Genomic DNA, 21,212 nt, shown 5'->3' on the forward strand with positions numbered 1-21,212 from the left:
AGGGAAGCAGCCTACTCACGCCATATAAATTCACATCAGTCTTTTCATTGTGTGCCAGCCAGTCCGCTGTAACTAGCTCTGACATCATAAATGTTGCGCAATACTTGAAAAATCAAGTAAATAGCCTGAAACGTTTCTAGCATGTCAGGAGTAATACTAAATCAATATGTGTTGGATATCAGTTCAGTAGCTTTAACCATTTTCGAAATTTGGACGTTTTTCTGTAAAAATCATTGGCGCAACAGAAAAGAGCTAGAAACTTAAAAATTTATATTTAGAATCCTTTTGCATAATAATTTAGTAGAAACAGTATTCTGGATCTCACAAATTAAAATTTTAGTTGAAATTCATGATTTTCTGGTTTTGTCTTAAAAATTAAGGAAGAAAGATAGATTAAGTAGGCAAATAAATGAGGCTAGGGTGTTTAAATTTAAGTAGAAGGGAGATCCGCTATAATCATAAAGATGTGAGAAGTTTCAACTGAATAACTATAAAACTATAGCGATAGTGTATCTCCAAAGGGCAAGTTCAGAGCTCGTCTACAGCGTGTAGTATAATTAAATTAATTCTCTCGCCCAAAATATTTGACTTAGCCACATCAGACTTTTATTATGATTACTTACCTGTCTGCTGATTGCACATTTAAATTGAGAGCTTCATCGGCCATCAGCAAAGGAAGCAATGATTTATTCGATAACTTAAAGTGGTGCATTACTAGCCCAGCGGCTAGTCGGGAGAGCGGATTTGATCAGGCGTTCCCTTAGCCGCCCGCACCACGGCTTTATATATAAGAATACTGCGTGAGGAAAAAAGGCCCCAGTTCTCTCCAGACGCTGATTAGCGCACCACCTGTGCCGGGAGTCGCGTCGCATCGGTATCATTGCTATAAACAGTCTTGGATGCCTTAATAAGTTACTCGGGATATGCGTAACCATGAAATCGTTTTCGAGTGAAGTGTTAATTCTGGGATGACTTCAGTGATCTATCTTCAGTTTGCGTATGTCGTATTTTCATGTGCTGCCGCAGGACAGACATTCTACCATTATTTAGCGCGGCGTTTGATGAACATTAGCATCAAATTATGGCGAGCATTCACCTAAACATTTAATTTGAACAATTATAGTTGCATCAGCGCATTAGATTCTGAACTGCTCTGGTAGTTGGATTGTGTAGATTCTTTTTGGTCTGTGACTTTTAGAATATAGTGAACATTTTAGAGAAAATGGTTTTTGATTATGAATCCCAGACAATCTCCTAATTCCTCAGAGCTATAAGCTGTAGCTATAAATGTATTTCTCAGATGAAGTGGGCACTAGGAATTCTAATTACAGGCTTCACGTTTTGCTAATCACTTTCTGGTTGCCAATATTGTAGTTAGAGAGCCAGTGTTGAGAATGGCAAACAACAGCATAAATAATAGGAACATTTATATAACAATTATTCCACCCGCCGCCCCACATCACGTCATTCTTAAGAACCAAGTCTAGCACACTGTGAAGCCTGGAGAGAAAAATCTGTAGTCTGAACTGGGGAATATGCAAAGGCCTATAATAAAGTGAGTTTTTTTAAACTACTTATTGCGTGACATACAACTGCCTAACTGCTGTAATGTAATTAAATGTCAGAGATAAAGTTTATCTCATGCGAAAAGTACAATGCCCACAGTAAAGAGTTAAGGTAATTTCATTATGTTGCCAGGAAATGAGTTTAATTTATTTAATTATGAATATTTTCTTTTATGATAAATAATGGATTTGTTTAAGATGTTAAATGCTGTATATTTATATGTATTTATTTATATGTATCTTTGGAGTTTATTAAGGTAGACCAAAGAATCTAGAATGCAGGAATGTCTGCAACTGTTGGGCACATGTTGGCTTGCTCGCCACTTCTTTGTCTGTATTGGAGGGAGATGGACATGTTTATGTGACAAGTGCAGTGTAATGGATTTAGAGTATCAATGTTCATAGTGAAAATGGTGTAGTTACTAACAAAAAATATGAATAAATATAATTTTAGCTGAAAGTATTTCAGATCTGGTGTTGTTTATTTCAAACAAGAATAAAACCCAGGCCATGCTTGTTGGAATGATTATTTTGCAGACAAAACTTCGAGAACCACCTAGACAAACAAGATCTGCAGTGTGTAATCTTTCAGCAGCTACTAAAAAATAAGGGTTGCTGAAATTGTGCTGGAACTAGTCGTATTATTCTCATTCAAAAACACGTGGTGAGAGTGGACCTACCACAATATACTGCGTAAGATTCCACAGTTTTTCAGTTATCTAAGAAACGAGATAGGTAACAACCAGTACACTGCCTGCAGCAACAATGTTGGAAGCTGTTCCTTAAAAACCAATATGCAGTTGCCTTTCATATATCCATGGTGGAGTTCAACACTGTTTACATTTACTAACTGGCAGTTCAAAATGCATATGAGGAGCTTAAGACAAGCATTTAATGTACAGTGGAGCAGATGTATTGCCTAGAAAGTTGAGCATATGCACTTAGAAAAATTGTCCTGCAGGCATAAAGCTAATTGCAGGAAGTTTATTGCCATGCTTAGAAACATATGAGAGACTGGATTATTAAAGCCACAAAGAATAGGTTGCTTGCTCTGTAGTAATTGGGAAGTTGCTTTTGGATTGGGTGGTAAAAGATTTTACGATAAGGCACCCTTCAACTCAATTCAAAGAATACGATGTGGAGAGTATTGATGGAGAAGCAATGGGTTCAAATGCCTTTAAATCCAAAATTCAAAAAACAATAATGCTGTGACTTACCAAAGGAGAAACTGCTGGTAGATAGACACAATAAAAAAACACACAAACACACACACACAAATTTCAAGCTTTCACAGCCCAAGGTTGCTTCATCAGGAAAGAGGGAAGGAGAGGGAAAGATGAAAGGATGTGGGTTTTAAGGGAGAGGGTAAGGAGTCATTGCAATCCCGGGATTGTGCTCAGCTTTAACCAACACTTTTTCGACTTTTTTCACACCGGAACTCCAGTTGCTTTCTAGTTCACCTTTATTTTTATTTTCACTTTAGTCTAAAAAATTAACGTCCCTAAGGTAAGTCTTTCCGGTCCCGGGATTGGAATGACTCCTTACCCTCTCCCTTAAAACCCACATCCTTTCTTGTTTCCCTCTCCTCCCCTCTTTCCTGGTGAAGCAACCTTGGGTTGTGAAAGCTTGAAATTTGTGTGTGTGTTTGTGTGTTTTTTTATTGTGTCTATCTACCAGCCCTTTCTCGTTTGGTAAGTTACAGCATCTTTGTTTTATATAGTGACAGGTGGCTGTCTTTCTGAGTAATAGCAGTTGAGTTTAACTCATTACTATTTTATGTAAGCTATTTGTGTTAGTAAGTCAAAGAAAACTAAACATTCTTTTTTGACCATTAGTTTCCTTTCTAAAATTATTCAATTTAGGACCTTCTTACAGTCACATAATTTTAACCCTAAAGAAGTGGTACACTTTTTATAAGTATTAGAAAATTCACAGGAATTCACAAATGATATGAGAAAGAAAGGGCAAACAATGAACAATAGAAATACTCTCCATCATCCACTATACAGTATTTCTGTAGATTTATACAAATGTCAGGTGAATATAATTACAGCAAATGTCCAAAAAGAAGGTAGTTGAATTGTTTGTGCAAGCCATCGGTTTGTAAAAGCACATTTATTGAGACTTTTGTACAAATTGATTGTTAAATGAATTTATTACTGAGACTGAAAAATATTTAAAATGTTCAAACTTCTTAAATATTTGTGCACTATGTACAGAAAAAATAACATATATACACACTTTTTAGTTTATGGTTGCATGTGCAGTTTTGTAGGTAGTTTGCTACATTATAAGTTAACATGTCCTTAATTGTTCAACACCTCTCAGTTCTTGAAGAACAAAATTGTCTTCTTGTTAAGAAAATATGTTGTGTTTTTAACATTCATCACCATATATCTTCATCTTCTATTATCCTTCATATGCTCATGGCCGTTGTATTGTGCAGTTGAATACATGTGCAAATGATTCTGAGTAATACAAAGAACAAACAGCAGCATTATTCTCATATGTCATCTCAGCAACTTTGAACTCTGGATTTATTGATACCTGAAACAAAGAAGTAATTTTGATGTTGACATTTTCATTAATCATAAAAGTTCATATATTGAAAAAAAATTCAACGTTTTTATTTATGCTGTATGCTATTAAACTAATAGTTGATGACATAATTTAAAATGAGTGATCAACAACAGTAAAGTATGAACATAAGAATGTTAGAGTTCACCTTAGTAATAATATTTTTCACACACTTAGCTTCTTTCATAGCTGTAGGTAACCCCAGCATAACATCCAACATTTGACTTTTTGATCATAATTTTACCATAATATGCATTGCTATCCTGGCTACACACAGACAAACAGAAATTTCTATGCACCCTGTCTCCTTTACCTTTTTATCTGTATACAGTTACTTATATCTCTTCTCCACCTTCACTCTCTAGTCTGAACAACAAAGCAGAAACACTCATTCTCATTACTTGGCCACTTTCTCTAAGTCTTTTTCAGTAGCAGAAAGCAGCCTCTGGAATGATCTCCCTCATTACACAGAAAACCAAATGACATTTCCAACTTCAAAATACGGCTAACAATATACGCACTAACTGCCCAATCACATTAATGTGACCACCTGTCCGAAGCCTGAATAACCACCTATTGCAGTATGGACCAATGCAAGATGTGCAGGAAAAGAGTCAATGAGGTTCTGGATGGTACCAACAGGGATGTGGAGTCATGTCAATCCAGTGCCACAGTCAGGTGTGCCATGTTTCTCAGTTGAGGATCCATGGCATGAACTGCCTGATTGAGGTGGTTCCACAGATTATTGATTGGGTTTAAATGCAGCAAGTTTGGTGGCCAGGGAAGTATGGCAAACTCATTCTGATGCTCTTCAAACCATGCACTTACACTGTAAGCTGTGTCTTGTTGGTAGATGCCAGAATGCTGAGGAAAAACGAACTGGATGTATGGATGGACGTGGTCCCCAAGGACAGATGCATACATCTGTTGATCCTTTGTGCCTCCCAGAATGACGAGATCACCCATGGAATGCCATAAAAACGTTCCCCAGACTGTAACGCCTCCTTCTCCAGCCTGGAGTCTTCCAATGATTGTTGCAGGGTGTTAGTTTTCAGAGATTTTACACCATACACACCACTGGCAATCTGTCCGATGGAGCATAAAATGTGATTCATCTGAAAAAGCCACCTGTCACCACTCCGCAGATGTCCCGTTGTGGTACCGGTAAGAAAATTTCAGCCTTTGTTGCCAATGAATAGCAGTCAGCATAGGTGCATGAACCAGGTCTTGCTGTGGAGGCACATATGCAGCAACACTCTCTCAACAATCGTTGAGGAGACACAATTGGCAGCCTCTTGGTTCATCTGGGTCATCAGTTGCTCAACATTGCAAGTCTGTTCTCTCACACATCTCTCTGCCACTGTTTTTCACCCCCTCATTTATGGCTCGTGATCCATCACAGTTGCTCGGTGATGGTTTTAGATAGATTCTGCCATGCATATTATACTTTGACCACTGCATCTCATGAACAGTTTCCAAAATTAGTGGTTTCAGAAATGCTTTCACCCTTGGCCTGAAAGCCAATGATCATGCCCTTTTTTTTTGCTCCATTTCCACATTACAGCAATGACTGCACTGTTTTCCATTTCATCCCCCTGCTCCTAAATGCTTAATATATCATCCACAGCTAGTGCTGGCACCTGACATCTGTGAGTGGTTATTGCACTCTGATGCTGAACATAGGTGGTGGCCACATTAATGTGGCTGGACCACGTAAAACATCAATAATACCTGCCTTTGCTCTCTACGCATCTCTTACTCCATTAAAGCTAAGTAGCTATCTTTCACATCTTCTGATTGCACCTTTATCATTAGTAATAATTTAAAAAAAGTCTCTCCCATCAGATCTTCCTTATTTCCCAAAACTCATAGATGCTGTAGTCTTCTTCCTCGGAACTCACTATATCATAAAATCTCTTCTTTGCACAGCCATAAATATGGGCTGTTTGTAAAGTCTCTAACCATTTCTGTCTTAACGTTTAAGTTTTGACTTTTTTGCAGCTAATTTAAAAGAATGCACACAGTAGAAGAAATAACAGTTGTTGCTGTTGACTGACTATGTGGAATGTTGTATAAGGAGGCATGTAATAATTTCATGCATAAATTTCAAAAACCACGTCCTACCGGAGATGCTACTAAGAACATGGTCAAAAAATTCAAGCAAACTGATTTTGTTACTAATGAACAGCATTTGGGAAGGCTAGTGGTAGCAGATGAAATGGTGGAATGGTCTAGGAAGTGATTACTTCCAGCCCCTCAGCATCAACCAGAAGGCTAAGTAAGGAACTTGGGATTGCACACACCTTTATGTGGAAAACTCTGACTCATTTAAAAAAGGTGCTTACCAAATTCAAACTGTTCACGAACTTGGATGTGAGGACTATGCCACCAGACAGGCTATCTACATCTACATATACATCCACATCTACATCTACATCCACATCGATACTCCACATGCCATTGTGCAGTGCATGGTGGAGGGTGCTTGGTACCATTATTTGTCATTTCCCTTCCTGGTCCACTCACAAATAGAGCAAGGGAAAAGTGAATGTCTACATGCCTCCATATGAGGCCTAATTTGTCGTATCCTACCTTCATGGTCCGTGCAATGTATATTGGCAGTGGTAGAATCGTTTGGCAGTCAGCTTCAAATGCCAGTTCTCTAAATTTTATCAATAGTGTTTCTCAAAAAGAATGTTGCCTTCCCTCCAGGGATTCCAATTTGAGTTCCTGTAGCATCTCTGTAACAGTTATATGTTGTTTGAACCTACCAGTAACAATCTAGCAGCCCGTCTCTGAATTGCTTTGACATATTCCTTCAATCTGACCTCCTACGGATCCCAAACACTCAGTACTCAAGAATAAATCCCACAAGCATCCTATATGTGATTCCCTCTATAGCCGTTCTTTCCTATAATTTTCCCAATAACTTGAAGTCGACCATTTCCCTTCCCTACCACAGTACTCACGTTCTTGTTCATTTATGTATATACAGAACAACAGCAGTCTTATCACACTTCTCTGGTGCACTCCTGATGATACTCTTGTCTATGGTGAACACTTGCCATTGAGGACAACATACTGGATTCTATCATTTAGGAAGTCTTTGGGCCACTCACTTATCTATGAACTTTGCACTATGCTCTATGAATAATTGGATGCCTTTATAAATGCATATGTAACACAGCACATTCAGTTCAGTGATGAGGCAACACTTCACACTGTGGGTGTGTGAACTGATATAACTATAGGATTTGGCAAAAGAACAGCCATATGCATCATAGGAATAGGAAATGCCAAAGGATAAGTGTGTGGAATATCACAAGATCAATAGTGTACAGACTGTTCATATTTGCTGAGATAATAGCAACAGGTCACACCTATCCTGACCTAATGGAATAATTTCTGGAGCCTCAGTTGATTCAGGATGACATTCTAGATACTATCATCTGACAAGAAGATGGACTACCTCCACATTTTCCTGTAACTGTCTAGGACTACAGGTGAATGCCACTTTCCCTGGGTGACAGATTGGCCGTACATCACTGAGACTTAGGGCTCCTAGCTTGCCCAATTTGACCCCATTGGATTTATCTTCTGGAAATTTACCAGCTCTGAAGAATATCAAGTGACAATCACTAATTGTCAACAATTGGAAAGCCATATATTTGTAGCTGTGGAACAAATAAATATGTTAGTGAGCTTGTTTTGGGCTACACAGGAGTGTGCTTACATTAGCAGGGTCATCACAATGAAATGCACTGAATTTGTGTTAAGAAGTGTATGTTCATGTTTATAGTCTATAATAAAGTGTTTAACATGTTCCCTGTGGCTCTGTGCACCACGTGTCCCAATGCAATTCTTTCCATCCAATTGGCATGAATTTTGGTGACTTCCTGAAATTGTGGAAACGATTGTTACATCAAATTTTAAGCTGGAAAAGGCTCAAAGGTATATATTTTGTTTTACAATGAGATAAATAATTCAAATGTGTTATTGCTTCCATTTGGCCCAATGGTGACCTGATAACACTTTTTACTGTGTCCCAATTGTTTGTGCTGCACTCTTTTAGCACCAAATGCTACAGAAAACAGGTCACATATTGTTGTACATTAAAACTGCAATTTGTTAGTGTTTGCAGGTAAGAAAAACTGCTTTAAAATTGTATTAGTGCTAGTAGCCAAGAATAGTTGCTTTAAGGTATGTTTGACAGTTATGACATGATTGTTTATGCTCTATAGTAGTTATGGTTGGCCACACGATATAATGACATTTCATTGCATATTTAGCTAGAAATGGATCCAACTGCTTCTGGGCTGCCAGTAACAAGGAAGTGGAGATGTATTACACCAGCAGATGAGGAGAGTTATGCTACTATCTGAACTACTACCTAAATAAAAGTGACTCCAGTTCTTATGATGTCTCTCCTGCATCTGACGATGAGCCAGCTTACAATCCCCAAGAGTCAAGATCCTCTCTGGATTTAAATGTAAGTGATAATGACTCCTGTTCTGATGAGGCTCATAATACCATGTGTAACTCTGATAATGGCAATGAAAATGATATCTCAATTTGGATAGCAACTGGACAAAATATAACAAGAGTAATTTTTAATTGGGATTCAGCAGTTAATATATCCACAAATTTTGACACCCCTTCCAGTGTTTTCAAAATACTGGTAACACAAGACATATTTAACAAAATGGTGTTGGAAACAAACAGATATGCAGTACAGAAAGTGTACAACATGACAGGCAAAAAAAGATCCCAACTAGCCAGTTGGGTTGACACTTCTGAGGAAGAAACAGACAAGTTTATTGCCATAATGCTAATTATGGGGTTTAATGAGGTCCCAGAAATTTCACTTTATTGTTTAAAGAATTCACTGTACAAAAATAAAGTTATAAAAGCCACTATGCCTCATGATCTATTTCTGGCATTATTATCTTGCTAGCATTTTATTGATAATGATGCCCCTAGAAACATAAATGACAAGTCTTACAAAGTACTGTTGTTAGCTGAATATCTGCAGAGTAACTTTCAAAATGCTCTGACCAATGGAAGAGATGTAGTAATTGATGAATGTATGAATTGTTTGAGAGGAAGATTGATTTTAGGCAGAATATCCCCAACAAGTCTCACGTGTAAAATGTAAAACTGTACAAAATTTATACACAGGAAAGCTATGTGAGTATGGTGTAAAACTGTACAAAATTTGTACAGAGGAAGGCTACACTTTTGCCCTGCGTATCTACCAAGGGAAAGATGATGAACTGAAATTTACAGGTCATGTTGAGGCTATCACTACAAAATATGTGAGCCTCTTTTTGAAAATGTTGCATTCTGTATGCTGACAATTTCTATACAAGCATTTTTCTAGTGCATAAGTTTTTAGATAATAAATATGCTTCTCTGTGGAACAATTAATCCAAATAGAGCAGGCCTGCTCAAGGATATTGTGGAGAAGGAGCTTAAAAAGGGGGAAATATGTGGAGCAGAGAACAATAATGGTCTCAAAATTTTTAACTGGGTGGATGACAGGAGGTTTAGAATGATTTCAGTGGTTCCTGAACATAATGATGGTTTAGAGACCATCAGGGAAAGGAAAAGGCTATGCTGGAGTACAAAATAAAGAAAAGCATTGATCTGAGTGACCAGACATCTTCGCATTATTTACCATTGAGAAAGGGGTGAAATGGTGGAGAAAAGTAGTACTGGAACTTTTACTAGGGACTTCTATAGTAAATGCTGGGATTCTGCATTGTAAAAACAGCACTTTGAGGAGAAGAACTTTGGATTTTCAAAAAGTCTGTTGCCTTGCATTTATGTGAATATGTGACCTGTGCCACTCCTCCATCAAGAAAGAAAGCCCATACTTTGCGAAAAACTAAGAGACTAACAAGAAAATTTCAGTGACACTTCACATTGGGCTACAAGAGGATTTTCGCCCAGGAAGGCAAAAAAGCAGCAGAAAACAAAATCAAGAAAGTTACAACCTTCTGCAATGACTGTCCAGAACAACCTAAAATGTGCATCAGTTGTTTCAATGAAAACAATAAAACCAAGAATGAATTTTTAAGACTGCAGTTGTTAAAGAGTGCAAAGTTCATGTGAAAATGTCTTTATTTTTATTTTTTATTATTTCCTGTAGGATATGTATTTACCAAATAAGGCAGTATGGTTGAAATTTCCAACAAAAAAACATTGTTTCAGGGCCACTGCAGGGTCTAGCTGGCCAATACTGCAGCAGTTTATGCAGCAATGTGTCCTGTTTGCTATAGACAGCCCAGCAAGCACTCATGTAGTGACATCATACAGACGTATTATTACACTAGTGGTGTTTGGCACACTGGTGACCTGAGCCATACTTCAGCATAGTTTTCATCAGATCACCAGTGGGCTGGTATGAAATACAGGTGAGATATCAAATCTTCCTCGACAGGGAATATGTTATGTGGAAAACAGCTAGTGACTTTATAAACACCCTCTACTTTTGTATTTTCTGTTGTCAGTGTTGTCATAATTATTATTAGCAGTAGTACCATCACTAGCAGCAGCAGGAGTAGTAGTAGTAGTAGTAGTAGTAGTAGTAGTAGTAGTGATGGTGGTGGTAGTAGTAGTAATAGTATCACTAGAATTATTGCTATTATTTTTTATTCAATATTGTTATTTCAGGTGTCATTATATACATCAGCATCTTGTTTTAAAATTAATATGATGACTATAATTTTATTACCATGCAGCATATTAAAATCATCATTATACTTTAATAAATTTTGATGTAGAAAATACTGTATATGTCAAACCTTGGTCCAGTGTAAGAGAGGTTCTCCGTCTATTACTACATATATATTATAAAATGTTTCTTTTACAGTTCCTCCTAAACCAGTGGACTGATTTCAACCAAACTTGGTATATATGCCACTTATTGACTGGAATGAAATACTGTGGTGGTATGAACCACCTCCCATTGGGGAGGGGTGAAAACAGGGTGACACAGAAGAGGGTCTGAGGGAGGAGGGAGGAAGGAGATGGGGAGATTTAAGTTGCATGTGTAAAGCTAGTAAATAAAATAAAAATAATGTCAATGCCCTTGCTGTCAGTTTTAATAATAACATTCACAAGTTTTTCTCTACTCTGAAGTTATTTCGAAGTAATTATTATTGAAATGTTTGTTACAGCTATGGGTGACAGAAAAGAGATTCAAAAGAAAAAAAAAACCATCATTAAGTAATTTTATAATTGGCCTGGTAATATGTACAGATTACACAGGAGTAGCTCCTAACAGCTATTCCTATCTGTTACTCTATACCTTCATCTATACCATAACACTGATGTTTCTTCCCTCAGATAGTGCCTGTGGTGTCTCAGCTGAAGTAATTATTGAAAATATGGCATGAACAGAATGAAATAATTTTGTGATTTTGTTTTCAATAAGGATATCACAGAAATATCAGGTGCTCATTTGAAATGTCTAATGTTGTTTACTGATTGGTTTAAAAGAACCCAACAGCTTTCTGTGCTGAGAAAACCATAACAAAATTGCGTGTGCAGACAGTTTTTATCTATAGAAACATGCTTTGCAGCATGACTTAAGTGAGCTGGGGCTGTCTTAAGAGAATTGTGAATTGTGATTTATTCGTCTCATAACATGCAAAAGCTAATCATTTGATTAGAGTGCAGGAGACACATCAAAATATGGTTTATACAATTTCATTGATATAAATCTATGATTAATAAGATGATTGAAATGTTAATGTAACTTTTTGTAGAAAGATACATTCACACATTTACATAAAAAGACAATTGATATATTACATCCTGCTCAAGTATTCAGTTCATTAATCATGAATTCCTCAACTGAATAGTAGCATCACTGAAGTAGGATGTCATGCAGATTTCTTTTCAGTGAATCTAGTTTCACATGCAGAATGTCCTTGGCTTTTAGTTTGTTGTAAATTTTCATTTCCTTACACTGCGGACTTTGAGCACATCATTTTAAACGACAAGCAGGCAGCATAAAATTTTATTTATTTCTTGTATTGTAAGTGTGATCAAAGCAGTTCTCCTGGTATAATTATATCATAGATATATAGGGAGACCACTGTTAATAATTTATGATTTTTAAATACTGGGTAACATGATTTTCTTGGGTGTACAGTGCACATGTTTCTAACAGTTCCTTTCTGGAATTTCAGTATGTGCATTAAGTTGCTTGAATTTCCTCAAAAAACAATACCATACTGTATAACTGACTAGAAGTAGCTATGGCATGCAATTTTTCTTGTGTCCACATCAGTGGCATTAGCTAATATTTGCATTGCAAGTGCAATGCTACATAGTTTGTTTAATAGATATTCAACATATTTATTCCACTTTAAATTCTTGTTTAGGTTTAATATTAAAAATTTCACAGTATCCGCTTCTCCCAGAATTTGATTTATGTGATTTATTTTAATTTACTGGGATGTTGACTGTTTTGTTCTGAACTGGACCACATGGGCTTGTGGATTGTTTAGGGTTAATCCACTGAAATGAAACCAAATTTCTAAATGATCTATTGTATTGATGATGGTGATAAGAGTGGTTTCTGGCTCCTGTTCTTCAATTAATACAGTCATGTCATCTGCAAATGAGACCGATGGGGCACTGATATTGGTTGATAGAGAGGTCATTAATGTAGAATATAAACAAAATAGGTTCAAGGATAGAACCTTGAGGGGCACCTTGTGTCACTGTCTTCCATTTGGAAAAGTAATTTGCTGCATTTGAAGAGACACTCACTCTTTGTTTTCAATTGCACAGGTATGCAGTAAGCCACTGTAAAGCACTATCCCTAGTTCCATACATGTCAAGTTTGTGGATAAGAAGTGCATCATTTGTTGAGTTAAAAGCTTTTGAGAAATCACAAGAGATCCCTGTGACTTTATTTTTATTGTCTAATGATGTGCTACTCGTATCCACAAACTTGTGTATTGCATCTGTAGTGCTTTTCCCGCATTGGAAGCCAAACTGAGTTTTCAAAATAATCTCATATTTTTCAATAAAATTTTGAATCTGGATGGCAGTAGCTTTTTTGAACAGTTTTTACAGGACTGGGAGAAGAGATATGGGACAATAATTTCCCATATCCTCTATTGACCTTTTTTTGAACAGCACACTTTAGCATCTCTGGGAAACATCCATGTTCAAAAGACTGGTTTATTATTAAAGATAGTGGGTGTCCTATTATTTTACACACAAATTTGAGAACTATTATGGGTATCCCACCCTAACCTGAAGAATTTTTGTTTTTCATTGTTAATATAAGGTTTTCTACTTCTGTCACTGACACTGCTTTAAATTTTGTGAAGCATTCCAATATTTGATCAAGTCCGAAGGGACATACTTTGTTGTCATAATCTGCAACACTGTTATCTGATTTTGCTACATTTATGAAGAATTCATTGAAGTATTCTGAAATTTGAGCTGTTTTCACAATAAGCTTATCTTCAAGCTTGACTTTACAAAGTTCATGACCAGACACATTAACACCTAATTCAGATTTCACAACTGACCACACTGCCTTTGATTTATTCTCACGTCTTAAAATTAAACTATTATTTGCCATTTGCTTTGCTGCCTTGACAACTTTCTTAAATGTAATTTTGTACTGTCTAACACATTCAACAAAATCAGTATTTTTATTATATCTTAGTTCATTATGTAACTGCCTTTTCTTAGCACTTTATTAAAATAAGTTGTAGGTGAAAACATTTAATTGAAAACATTTAAAAAACTACTTAAGAATGCTTCAAAATTTGCAATGCTTGAAATATTTTTGTCAAAGTGCCATTCTGTCTCATTCAGCTTGTCATGAAATGAAATCATGTTTTCCTGATTAAAGTTTTGTTTTACATAGACCTTTTTACACAGAACTTCCTCACTTGATCTGGGCAACTCAGTTAATAGTGCTGAATGAACAGAATACCCAAATCTAAACAAAATTTATGTACATCTTCAGAAAAATAATTTGTTAAAATATTGTCAATACACATAGCTGACTGAGCATTTTCCCTTGTTGATTCTGAAAAATTTAATTTGAAATTGTATTTTTTTATTAACCCAGTGAATTCTGATGATTGATCATTTTCACTCAACACTTTGATATTGAAATCAGCCACGAATTCATTTCCTGTGCTAGCCTCTTCATCTCAGAGTAGCACTTGCAACCTACATCCTCAATTACTTTTTTCAGAATCTCGAACAGCTTGCACCATTTTATATTGTCGAACGCTTTTTCCAGGTCGACAAATCCTATGAAAGTGTCTTGATTTTTCTTTAACCTTGCTTCCATTATTAGCCGTAACATCAGAATTGCCTCTCTCGTCCCTTTACTTTTCCTAAAGCCAAACTGATCGTCACCTAGCGCATTCTCAATTTTCTTTTCCATTCTTCTGTATATTATTCTTGTAAGCAGCTTCGATGCATGAGCTGTTAAGCTGATTGTGTGATAATTCTCGCACTTGTCAGCTCTTGCTGTCTTCGGAATTGTGTGGATGATGCTTTTCCGAAAGTCAGATGGTATGTCGTTAGACTCATATATTCTACACACCAATGTGAATAGTCGTTTTGTTGCCACTTCCCCCAATGATTTTAGAAATTCTGATGGAATGTTATCTATCCCTTCTGCCTTATTTGACCGTAAGTCCTCCAAAGCTCTTTTAAATTCCGATTCTAATACTGGATCCCCTATCTTTTCTAAATCGACTCCTGTTTCTTCTTCTATCACATCCGCCAAATCTTCACACTCATAGAGGCTTTCAGTGTATCCTTTCCACCTATCTGCTCTCTCCTCTGCATTTAACAGTGGAATTCCCGTTGCACTCTTAATGTTACCACCGTTGCTTTTAATGTCACCAAAGGTTGTTTTGACTTTCCTGTATGCTGAGTCTGTCCTTCCGACAATCATATCTTTTTCGATGTCTTCACATTTTTCCTGCAGCCATTTTGTTTTAGCTTCCCTGCACTTCCTATTTATTTCATTCCTCAGCGACTTGTATTTCTGTATTCCTGATTTTCCTGGAACATGTTTGTACTTCCTCCTTTCATCAATCAACTGAAGTATTTCGTCTGTTACCCATGGTTTCTTCACAGCTACCTTCTTTGTACCCATGTTTTCCTTCCCAACTTCTGTGATGGCCCTTTTTAGAGATGTCCATTCCTCTTCAACTGTACTGCCTACTATGCTATTCCTTATTGCTGCATCTATAGCGTTAGAGAACTTCAAACGTATCTTGTCATTCCTTAGTACTTCCGTATCCCACTTCTTTGCTTATTGATTCTTCCTGACTAATGTCTTCAACTTCAGCCTACTCTTCATCACCACTATATTGTGATCTGAGTCTATATCTGCTCCTGGGTACGCCTTACAATCCAGTATCTGATTTCAGAATCTCTGTCTGACCATGATGTAATCTAATTGAAATCTTCCCATATCTCCCGGCCTTTTCCAAGTATACCTCGTCCTCTTGTGATTCTTGAACAGGGTATTCGCTATTGCTAGCTGAAACTTGTTACAGAACTCAATTAGTCTTTCTCCCCTTTCATTCCTTGTCCCAAGCCCATATTCTCCTGTAACCTTTTCTTCTACTCCTTCCCCTACAACTGCATTCCAGTCGCCCATGACTATTAGATTTTCGTCCCCCTTTACATACTGCATTACCCTTTCAATATCCTCATACACTTTCTCTATCTGTTCATCTTCAGCTTGCGACGTCGGCATGTATACCTGAATTATTGTTGTCGGTGTTGGTCTGCTGTCAATTCTGATTAGAACAATGCGGTCACTGCACTGCTCATAGTAACACACCCTCTGCCCTACCTTCCTATTCATAACGAATCCTACACCTGTTATACCATTTTCTGCTGCTGTTGATATTACCCGATACTCATCTGGCCAGAAATCCTTGTCTTCCTTCCACTTCACTTCACTGACCCCTACTATATCTAGATTGAGCCTTTGCATTTCCCTTTTCAGATTTTCTAGTTTCCATCACGTTCAAGCTTCTGACATTCCACGCCCCGACTCATAGAACTTTATCCTTTCATTGATTATTCAATCTTTTTCTCATGGTAACCTCCCCCTCGGCAGTCCCCTCCCAGAGATCCGAATGGGGGACTATTCCGGAATCTTTTGCCAATGGAGAGATCATCATGACACTTCTTCAATTACAGGCCACATGTCCTGTGGATACACGTTATGTGTCTTTAATGCAGTGGTTTCCATTGCCTTCTGCATCCTCATGTCGTCGATCATTGCTGATTCTTCCGTCTTTAGGGGCAGTTTCCCACCCCTAGGACACGAGAGTGCCCTGAACCTCTATGCGCTCCTCCGCCCTCTTTGACAAGACCATTGGCAGAATGAGGATGACTTCTTATGCCGGAAGTCTTCGGCCGCCAATGCTGATTATTTATCAAAATTTAGGCAGTGGCGGGGATCGAACCCGGGACCGAAGACGTTTTGATTATGAATCAAAGACGCTACCCCTAGACCCCAACACTTAGGTTCCTTAATTTGACAGAGCACCCCTCAAAACTACACTCTTCATTTAAAAAGTTAAAGTCACTTTTTACATGGTAGTCTAAATCTGAATGAATAAGTATGCATGAACCCCCAAGTGACTTACTTTTCCTACAAAAGCTGGCAGCTATCTTAAAGTTTTCAGTTTTACTTAAGATTTTTATTGTACCTTCACTAAGCCAGTGTTCATTTAAACAAATTACTTTAACGTTTTTTAAACTCAGACAAAAAATTTCAAGCTTGTCTATTTTAGAGCTTTTATCACCAGAGTATTCAAGATTTAATCCTTTTACTTTACAATGGATGATATATGTACACTCATTTCTATTTATAATTTTGCTATTAAAACCATCTAAATTTTCAATGAAGCAGCAATACTTCCGTACTTAATACGTAGAATTTTGTTGTCAACAGAAAGCCGTATGGTGTTTACACTTCTTAACATATGTTAATCAAAAAATTACCTTTCCTTTCTGTTTGCATCATGCATAGAAGTAACATATTTCTATTCTATTTATTTTTAAGGTGCTTCCTGAAATCATACCTTGAATGTGTACATTCCAGGACTCAGTTCTGATATGTCCACCCACTGGCAATCAATATTATGCCTATAAATATCAGAACAGTTTACAGAAATTCCTTGATCTCCAAAATTGGCACAGGCATAGAAGGGACGCACCCCAGGCATGCATTGGTTGTCCTCTAGACAGAATGATGCCTTATGGCCTTCTGCCACTTTCACTCCTTTTGAATCCAAAATATCAAAAGTTGCAAATACTTCCATACTGTGGTAATGCCTGAAAGAAAAGTGTTTATGGAGAGATTAGAATGGAACATTTTAATAAAGGCATGCAAATTAATGCAACACTGCATTAAGGCCACACTTTATGCCTATTCTACATTACAGCTGGTGTAGCAATAGCATAAAAACTTGATTTAGCTATTCAAATAGCATGCTGTTAACTTCCAGCAGCGTTGTAAAATTTATGTCTAAAAGAAATGAAGTGAATATTCTTTTAAACCTTGTAGCAATATACTATAAAATTAGTTAAATAAATGTTTTAACTGTCTGCTCACTGTTCTTTTGTATGCGAAGTGTTGTGTCATCAGGTTATAGGGGACTACATTTCTACGGGTGACTGTATGTAACCAGTTTCTGTGCGTAGACTGTATAGTTTCTTGTGGTGTCCAAACAATGGCTCTTATTGTTTTATTCACAGCGAAAGTTGTGACATTAAATTGCAGAACAAAAGCAGCTTGACACCTAATCTTAGAAACCAAAGCTATAGCTCCCATCCTTACATTGAAATGACAGATGACAAGTAACACTAGTGGCACATAAATTATTGTTTTTTTTTCAAATATCAGTTAACAATGATTGTGAAAATTAAATAGGATATTGTGTTGAAAGAAGAAATTATTATTTCCCTAACTCTATGTAAATAAATCCTCCAGCCTCATATCTAATATTTTTATATTTACACTTTGTATTTCACACGATCATTCAGTAGACTTCTTCTCTCAAGTATATGAACTTACATTTAGCAAAAACAAGATATAAGAAGTTAATAGATGACTTTGCATGACACGCAAAAGAAGTAAAAAGAAAAAAACAGACAAATTAACTAGCTGTATTCGGACCAAAAGACTTTCAATACGCTCACTGGAAATCTTTTGGTATGAAAACATTATGGTAGGAGGCAATCACATTATGATTTGTGAGATTATTGAGATGGTAGACATGTCATACAAACGGTTACATAATATATTATAAGAATTTTTGCACATGGAAAAATGGATTCTGTGTGGGGGGCTATGTTTGTTGACCCAGACCAGTAATGTTCATGGATGCAGTAAAAAGGTTTCTGGCTCTTATTACTCACAGTTGTACTGCATGAAAAGGGAAAATGTAGTAAGCGATTAACTTTTTTCCTTTCAACATTTTTGAAGTGACAGGGCCAGTGTGTGTGTGTGTGTGGGGGGGGGGGGGGGGGGGCAGTGATAAAAAGTTTGAAATTATGTGTAAAGTTGGTTGCAAGTCACTAAGTACTCTCATTCTCAAAAATCAGATTATAATAGTCTGGCTATCTGGCTATCTGGCTATTTGCATGTCTGGCCCTGTCACTTCATAAATGTTGAAAGGAAAAAAGTTTATTGCTTACTACATTTTCACTTTTAATGCAGTGCAACTGTCGCATCAGACATGACTTCATAATTTATTATTTCCTTTCTACTAACTCTATTTGCAAAGTACTCTTGCATCAGGACAATGTACCTGCTTTCCTGTGGGCAAGTGCCCAATTTAATGGGAAATATGTGTTTGCTGGACTTCAGAATAGATCCCCTACTCATCCTATTTTTGAGTTCAAGTCCCAAGTGAATTTAAAAAAAAAATCATATAAAGATTTGGAGGGAAATAATTTTGGGGGCTAAAGGGGTTATCTTTCCTGAAAATGACTGCAGAGCAGAGTTTCAAACAAATGTCTTTACTGAAAAGATTTGAAAAATTGAATCTTATTGGACGAAATGCTATATACAGATTATGTTTTGTTTTGCATTAAGCTTCTGTAGTTTTTTTATCCAAGTTATAAATCCATTTTCATACACGGGACAAGCATGGTTCAAAGAACTTTAATTTTTTTGTGGTTTCTTGAAATAGTTTTGGGTGACATTAAAGATGGATCTCATAAAAATTATTGCTGATTCCATCCCTCTATTTGTCCAGACAAGTTGATCTACCATTTATAACTTAATACTGGCTGTATATTTATTAACCCATACATGTTATAAAAGTCTATGTATGTATGTACATATGTATGTTCCAAAAGTCCTCGTAAACCACTGGATCAATTTCAACCAAAGTTGGTACATGTATCACTTACCATAGGGAAAGAACTACTGTAAAACTAAAAGCATTTGTCTCTCAAAGGGGTGATCGTGGGGATCAAAATGTAGGGTAGATCATGACATGCAAATAGCCAGACTATTTTCATCTGGTTTTTGAAAATGAGTGTACTTAGTGTACCTAGTGACTTGCAACCAACTTTACACCTAATTTCAAACATTTTATCACTGTCCCCCCCCCCCGCCCCCTGGTCCTGCCACTTCAAAAATGCTGAAAGGAAAGAAGTTTATTGCTTACCACATTTTCACTTATCATGCAGTACAACTGCCGTATCAGACATGACTTCATAATTTATTACTTCCTTGCTACTAACTCTGTTTGCAACAAATTTGTCAGAAAGTATTCACATGTACCATTGAATGTACTCTCAAAAATTTATAATTGTACAACACATAGTTCAGGAGAGACATCAATGAACACTGAGATGTATGCAAAAATGTTACATCATGAATGATATTTTAATTTATTACTTCTTTACTGCTGACTCTATTCACAACACATTTTACAGACAGTAGCCACATATACCACTGTACATACCTGTGACACTATATCATTGTATGATACATAATTCGGGAGGTATCACTACGTAAACAATAAGCTGCGAGAAAAAGAAACTGCTGGGTAAACTTGCTAGAGATGCATGTGAAATATGGGTGCAAATATGTGTGAAATATATTAAATATGCATGAAATATATGTGATATGTGCATATGCATGCAAAGCCAAGGGTAAGATACAGCTACTAAACCCCTGGATTGACTTCAACAAGACTTGGTACCCACATTACTTACTGGGAAGAAATACAGTGGTGGTAAGAACCAGCAACCCCCTATTGCAGTGGTCATGATAGCATGGGGAGAGAACGGGGGGGGGGGGGGGGGGGCAGGAGATGGATAGAGAGGAGAAAGGAAGAGATGGACAGAGACAGAGGGGGAAGAAGGAGATGGAGTGGAGTAGGTGGTGATGGACAGAGAGAGGGGAGGGGGAAATGAACAGAAAGGGAAGAGGATGAGATGGACAGAGATAGGAGAGGGGGAGACAGATGGACAGTGGGAGAGAGAGGAGGAAGTGGACAGATAAGGGGAAGAGGAGGAAATGGATGGAGGGAGGGCAGAGGAGGGACAGACAGAGAGAAGTTGAGGAGGAAGTGGACAGAGAGTGGTAGAGGAGGAAGTGGACAGAGAGAGGCGGAGAAGGAGATGGACGAGGAGAGGAGGGGGAGGAGGAGATTGATAGAGAGAGAGGGGGGGACAAGAGGAGATGGATAGAGAGATGAGAAAGGAGGAGATGGGCAGAGAAAGGAAAGAGGAGAAGATGGACAGTGAGAAGAGGAGGAGAAGATAGGGGGTTTGGAATAGAGGGACAGAGGGTGAAGGAGTAGATGAACAGAGGGGGCAGGAAGGTGGAGATGGACAGAGAGAGGGGGGATGGACAGATGGGTGGAGAGAGAGTGGAGGAGCAAATACACAGAGAGAGGGGAGGGAGGAGATGGGCAGAAAGTGAGGTGTGGTGCATGTGGACACAGAGAGAGGGCAGAGTAGAGATGGACAGAGAGGGGGATGATGAGACAAACAAATAGAGGATTGGAACAAATACATACCCAG

The 21,212-nt window shown here is 37.4% G+C and overlaps 2 protein-coding genes across 2 annotated transcripts in view; one reads left to right on the plus strand and one right to left on the minus strand.

The window, feature by feature from the left end:
- Nucleotides 1-11,072, plus strand: part of LOC124605214 (protein fuzzy) — a 157,846-nt gene extending 146,774 nt beyond the window's left edge. The window contains exons 9-11 of the mRNA XM_047136760.1: nt 8,432-8,631; nt 10,356-10,558; nt 11,017-11,072. Of these exons, the coding sequence (XP_046992716.1) occupies nt 8,432-8,435 (4 nt within the window). The 3' untranslated portion in view covers nt 8,436-8,631; nt 10,356-10,558; nt 11,017-11,072. The remainder of the gene's footprint in view (nt 1-8,431; nt 8,632-10,355; nt 10,559-11,016) is intronic.
- The window catches only part of LOC124605213 (lysyl oxidase homolog 3), a 122,393-nt gene continuing 104,869 nt past the window's right edge, over nt 3,689-21,212 (minus strand). Inside the window, exons 7-8 of the mRNA XM_047136759.1 lie at nt 17,249-17,501; nt 3,689-4,112 (exon numbers count right to left, since the gene is read on the minus strand). Coding sequence (XP_046992715.1) covers nt 3,990-4,112; nt 17,249-17,501 — 376 coding nt within the window. The 3' untranslated portion in view covers nt 3,689-3,989. The remainder of the gene's footprint in view (nt 4,113-17,248; nt 17,502-21,212) is intronic.

The sequence above is a fragment of the Schistocerca americana genome, chromosome 3 (assembly GCF_021461395.2).
Source record: "Schistocerca americana isolate TAMUIC-IGC-003095 chromosome 3, iqSchAmer2.1, whole genome shotgun sequence".
Lineage (NCBI taxonomy): Eukaryota > Metazoa > Arthropoda > Insecta > Orthoptera > Acrididae > Schistocerca > Schistocerca americana.